At 45.2% G+C, this 6000-nt stretch overlaps 1 protein-coding gene across 4 annotated transcripts in view; it reads left to right on the top strand.

The window, feature by feature from the left end:
* The first annotated feature begins 1294 nt into the window (after positions 1 to 1294).
* Positions 1295 to 6000, top strand: part of LOC111140656 (FERM domain containing 5) — a 314748-nt gene continuing 310042 nt past the window's right edge. For all 4 annotated transcript variants that reach the window (XM_022492856.1, XM_022492857.1, XM_022492855.1 and 1 more), the window contains exon 1: positions 1295 to 1396. In XM_022492856.1, the coding sequence (XP_022348564.1) occupies positions 1295 to 1396 (102 nt within the window). The remainder of the gene's footprint in view (positions 1397 to 6000) is intronic.

Here is a 6000-nt window from a genome sequence, read left to right as displayed (position 1 = left end):
GTCAGATGTTTTCTAAATTGATGTAGGGTTTCATCTTTGTTATGTGTGTTATCCCTATAAACACGACCACTATAAATGAAAATAATATGAAATTATGCACATTGCATTATTTTTCAATTAATATATTTATTACAGCATTAATGTTGGGTTGATAGGATTCTTTTATATAACATTTCCTTCCATCAAAAAATTTTGAGGGAGAATATTGTTTTTTGGTGAAGTTTTCATAAAGAACATGAGGTCTTTAGATGTAGGGTCACAAAGGGCAGGAGACAATTTTTTTTCTTTGCGATATATACCTCCTGACACATTTTGGTGTTTTATTGAGGAAGTGTGGAGATACGGTAATTCTAGTTCTGAAGGTGCAAGGAAAGGACCCATCACTGCCTCTGCACCCTACCAGCTGAAGGAGCACACCTCAATCTTTTCCTTTTGTCTTCTGAAAATAAAAGGGAGGCATAGGGTGTTAGAGTGGTTGGTTTCTGAGGGGTTAAACCCAGGTGCTTAAAAACCCTTGCGAACCCTACGGCTTTTACTTAAGTAGCTCCTGTAAAACAGATGTTCTCCAAAATAAGAGCACCAGAGAAGATAGGCCCGCCAGGCCGACTCCGGGTAAAGCTCAGGTGGCGGCAGCTGCCTAGTCCCGAGCGGAAGGTGCCTGCATTCTGCAGGTGCAATGATTGTTATCTCGCACCGCCCTGGCTCCCGAGAGGGCGGGACTCGCGGCGTTGCAGAGTGTGGGACTTGACCCCTGAAGCCCAGTCTAAACGTATTCCATGCAGCAGATATTTATCCAGCTGGGTGCCCACACCTGGCCCGGGGGAGGGGAAATAGCTTCTGGAGGAACCGCAGAGAGGAGAGGAGCCCCTCATTTGGACGCCAGAGGGCTGGTCTCGCAAGGTTCTGTTCGACTGCTTTCCCGTGATTGCTTCAGCTACCTGTCCATCATCCTAGTTCCCTATTTCGATTGGCTCTTCCGTCTGTCACTCGGTTCCGCCGCGCTGACCCCCATTGGCCCTTCTCGGCCGAGGCCCCGCCCCACGAGCTGGGCATGGGGAGTGGGGCGCGGAGGAGAGAGAGCGGGGCGCTTGCTCTGGGCTGGGGGGAGGCGGTGGTGGAGAAGGAGGAGGAGAAGGAGGAGGAGCTGGGCCAGCAGGAGGCAGCGGCCGCGACCCGACTGGGGTGATGGTGCAGGTGCCGGGGGCCCGCGCGGAGCTGCCCGGCTGAGGGGCGCCTGGTCCGGGGTCCGCAGCGCTGCCGCGTCTCTCCCGGCGGCGGGCGGCCGGGCGGGAAGATGCTGAGCAGGTTGATGAGCGGCAGCAGCAGGAGCCTGGAGCGCGAGTACAGCTGCACCGTGCGGCTGCTGGACGACAGCGAGTACACCTGCACCATCCAGGTCAGTGCTGCGCCGCCTGCCCGCGGGACCCCCGCGTCCCCTGAGTCTGGCTAACTTGGCCCCCGGCCGCCGCCCGGGGTCGCCGCAGATCCCAGTGCTTTGTCCGTCCCTGGCTGCGGCGGACGGCCCCGGTGCAGAGCGCCTCCGCCCGAGACTTGGTCCGGGGCGGGGTACCGGGCGCTCGGCGCAGCTGCGGTGAGAGTCCCACCGTCCCGGACCCCAGCTCCCTCCCTGCCCTCTCCCAGGGCGAGGGCGCCCTATCCTGGCTACTCGAGCCTGCCCGGGTGGGGAGCATCTTCAGCGAGCGTCCGCAGGGAGGCGGGCAGGGCGGGAGGCTCCTACCCCCGCCGCCCCGTCGGGGGGGCGCAGGCTTCGGCTCTCTGTCCAGGCAAGGACCGCTGGCCGGCGTTTCTTATCTTTGGTTGGAAGGATAATGCTGAATGTCATAATCACCCGCCCCCCCCCCCCCCCCCCCCCCGGCATTTGTGAGTCAGAGCTCTCAGAAGGTAGAAGTGAACGCGCAGCCCATGCAGAGTGGCCTATGGAAGGGAGACTAGCCCTCTGGGTTCTCAAGATTAGGCTCTCCTCCCGCCTTTAGCTCCCCAGATCTCATTGTGTTGGGCAATTTGGGGGGGGGGGGTGTGAGGCAAAGATTTAGCAACAAGTACCAGAGATCTGAGGGTTGGCCGTGGCTAGAAAGAATGGGTGACTTAAAGAAACGCCAACAATACGTTAATGCTTCGCAGCATTGCTTCAGAACCTGGTATTTTGGAAGAGATTTTTACAACCTCTTATGTTTTTTCACTACTGCCGTGTGGCAGGTCTGGAGTAGTAGTCTTTCCCAGGAATGCAGTCACAGCCCTCTCTCCTCCTCTGTAAAGTCAGAGATAGGAGCGTTGACAATGCTCCGGTGTTCAGTTCAGCCGCCGAAGGATCCTGAGCTCGCTGCCGGAAACTGCTCTTTCAGGAGAAGCAAATTGAGTTGGACCCGGAGGGGTCTCACCTGATCCCTTGCCTTTGCAGCAAGAAACCAGAGGGGGGCTTCTCGCCTCAGATGTGGCAGACAAAAACTGTCGGCCTCTGGTCCTACCCTCTTTGTCTCCCCCCCCCCCCCCCACCCCCCCATTTATTTTTTTGCTGACAATGCTCAACAGCGGAAAATAGCGGTGTGAGAAAGACGCTGGGTAGTGGATGAGAGCAACTGCTCTCTGCTGACTCTGTGCTCATTTCAGCCTTCTCTCCACTTTCCCTTTTCTCCCACTCCCCACACCACCTCTGGGCGTAAGTGCTGACTGCTGCCAAAGATCCAGGAGGGCAGAGAAAGGGAGTAAAATCTCTTTAAGGCCACTTAAATACAGATTAAACAGTCCTAACGATGCTAGCCATCAAGTGAAAGGATTTTTGCAGTTGAATATGATAGATGTTCTGTATTATTTCCTTACTGAATGAGTGGCATGCTACTTTTTGTTTCTATTGTATCTTTATGTGTGGTGTACAGTTCTTTTTTGGTTTTGGGTGGGGGAGGAGAAGGACTTGACATATTCACCATTTGATTGAATACATTGTCTAGAGCTTTTAAAGTCTTTATCCTTTTGTTTTAAAATTTAAAGCATGTACAGGATAACCTATCAAGGGCAGCGTGAGATTTAGACTTTGTGAGTCCTAAAAATACTTTGGGGTATATGGTGAAATAAAATTTCTGGGGCAGGTCATTAACTTTTGCCAAGGTATAGAGTACAATTGAAACGCAATTCACATAATCATTCCACCAGCGATTTTGAGGTATCAAATAAGACAACTAGTTACTTTTCCCAGTTGGTGGAAACTCTGAGGTTGGTTGATTGGTATTATAGTTGTGGGTAAATCTTTATTAGTGTTGAGAAAAATAATATTTTTAAGTCAAACAGTACTTACTGGGTTTGTGCTTGTTATATCTTGCTACAGTTGTGTTTATTTTCCTACTGGTTTTACATTATTACAATTTAATGTGTTATAAAAATTTAGGCCACATAAGAAAATTAAGCTTGGTGTAACACGACTATACTGTAGTGAGTGAGTGTCCATTGTCTAGACATGTTAATGATGGTGTGTTGTGATTATTTAATGAAAATTAAAAAAGGAATTCTGAAGTTTATGTAATGTCAGTCTTTGGCACCACTACTGTGACTTGCTTCTGTTTTTACCCAATGTGAGGAAAGGTTAACAACAACAACAAGAAGACAGGATCTTATGTGAAATTAATATTTTGTGCATATAGCTTTTTTGAGCTTTTGGAGATTGAGTTTTTCTTGGCAACTTTCTCCCCCCTATACATTTCTGTGTGTGAGTGTGTTTGTGTTTGTGCATGCACTTATTTGTCAGACATTGGACATAAAGTCTTGTAAATCAGTATGGAAATGAACTGTGAGCTACTTACTAGGTTAAAGCAATATTTTTAACATTTTAGGAAGTGCTGTACAGTATACTTTAAAAAATTTTTGGTAATAATTTGGAATCATTTCCCTTAAAGTATGGTATGCCATATTTTTCTTTAAGTAAGGTATATATTTTAGAAAGATTTCAGTCCTTCTTGAGATAATCAGAGAATAGTTAGGGGATTAGCGAGTCAGAAATGTATCCCTGGTTAGAGCCATAATAGCCACATTTAGTAAATTTCAGTTGTAGGAAATTCTAAGTATTGGTCTTGCCTTTCATATTGCATCAGTTATACTGATCTGGCATTTAGAATGTGATTATTAAGGTAAGGAAAAATGCCTTATATCCTTCCAGTGAATATTGCCACATTTACCAGCCTATTCTATTCTTCCTGATATGCCAATATATTTGTAGATCATGAGAAATGAAGTATACATAGGAGGGCTGTAATATAATTGCTCCCCTGTGAAGAACATTGTTAACAGCTTCCTGCCAGTTTTGAAGGTCATTGCCTCATAAATGCAGATCTGGTCCATATTTTTCACACATCTGTTTCATTTATGAATATCTACATTTATTTACTGCATTTACTACCCTACTTGTTATTTAATTTGGGAGCAAATAGGAAAAAATAAAAAGACTACCTAATAATATCTTTGAACTCAGCATATCAAATGAAGTCATTTGAATGCTAATATCCTAAGTAATAGATTTCTAACAATCTTTTGAGTTATAATAGTTTATAAAATATTAAGAATATATATTACAGAAGAGCCAGTAGAAATATGTATCAAAAATACATATTTACAAGTCAGAAATACTTATCACTTTTTTCTGCTTACTGAAAAGTAAAGCTGCCCTAGAAATGAATTTGATTTTACTGGGAACACATTAAAATAACAACCGATCAAGCAGCTGGCTTAAATTTGTTTTTGCAGTTAAATGAGGTAATGAGGTACTACTATAAGTAAAATGCATGTGGACAGAAACAGTTTTATAGTGCAACCAAGATCGTGGCTTGATTGTGTCTCAGCCATTCAGTAACTGTGGGACCTAGGGTAAGGGAGGCAATATTGGGGGAGAGAACAAATGTATTGAGTCCCGTACTTGCCAGGCGCCCTGCATGTGCTATTTTCTCACTTACCTCACAACAGCATATGGATTCATTATACACCCATTGTACCAGCTGAAGAAAATAGGATTGTGGATTGGTGGGAGAGCCGATATTTCTTGAATGGCCATCTGTACTATGCTTTCTGCGAGGTGTTTCTGCTTATACCTTACATCAACTATTTGAGAGATAGGTGGTAGTATTTTCATTTTACAGATAAAAGGCTTGGATGAAGGAACTTGCTCAAAGCTAGTAGGTGGCTGTACTATATTTAAACCATGATCAATTTGTCTCTAAATCCCATCTTTGTTCCTTCTATTTCTTCTGACTCCCTAAGTTATTTCACCTATCTGTGCCTTAATTTCTTCATCTGTAAAATGGTAATAATAATACTTATTTCACAGTAAAGAAAAAATTATTCGGTAATGTCATTACAAATAATAACATTTAAACAGACTAATATACATTGTGCCTTGTTCTATCAAATCAAAAATAGGATTGAGAAATTTTTTTGAAAATTAAACCATAAGTCTCCTTAAAATGATTTTTTAAAATATTTTATTTATTTATTTGAGAAAGAGAGTGTGTGTCCATTCGAGTGTGGGAGAAGGGCAAAAGAGGGAGAGAACCTTAAGCAGACTCCCCAGTCAGGCCAGAGCCAGCTCAGGGCTGAGTCTTTTGACCCTGAGATCATGACCCGAGTGGAAACCAAGACACTTACTGGACTGAGCCACCTGGTGCCCCTCCTTAAAATGATTTCTGTTCTGCTCAGGTCATATCTCAGGGCCCTGGGATTAAGACCTCTTTGCGTTCCCTGCTCAGCGGGGAGTCTGCTTCTCTCTCTCCCTCTGCCCCTCCCTCCTACTCGTGCTCTCTCTCTCTCTTGCTCTCAAATAAATAAAATCATAAAAGAATAATTCCTGTTTAATGTCAGTGAAATCATAAAATCCAAGGCTGGAATAACTGGATTCTGTTGTAGAACTCTTCTCTAAAATTCAAGAGTTCAGGGGGCACTTGGGTGGCTCAGTGGGTTAAGCATCTGCCTTTGGCTCAGGCCATGATCCTAGGGTCCTGGGAT

The sequence above is a fragment of the Enhydra lutris genome, unplaced genomic scaffold (assembly GCF_002288905.1).
Source record: "Enhydra lutris kenyoni isolate GAN:26980312 unplaced genomic scaffold, ASM228890v2 scaffoldscaffold4, whole genome shotgun sequence".
In the NCBI taxonomy this organism is placed as follows: domain Eukaryota; kingdom Metazoa; phylum Chordata; class Mammalia; order Carnivora; family Mustelidae; genus Enhydra; species Enhydra lutris.
Note: the sequence above shows the minus strand (reverse complement) of the source record. Positions and strands in the feature narration are given on the sequence as shown.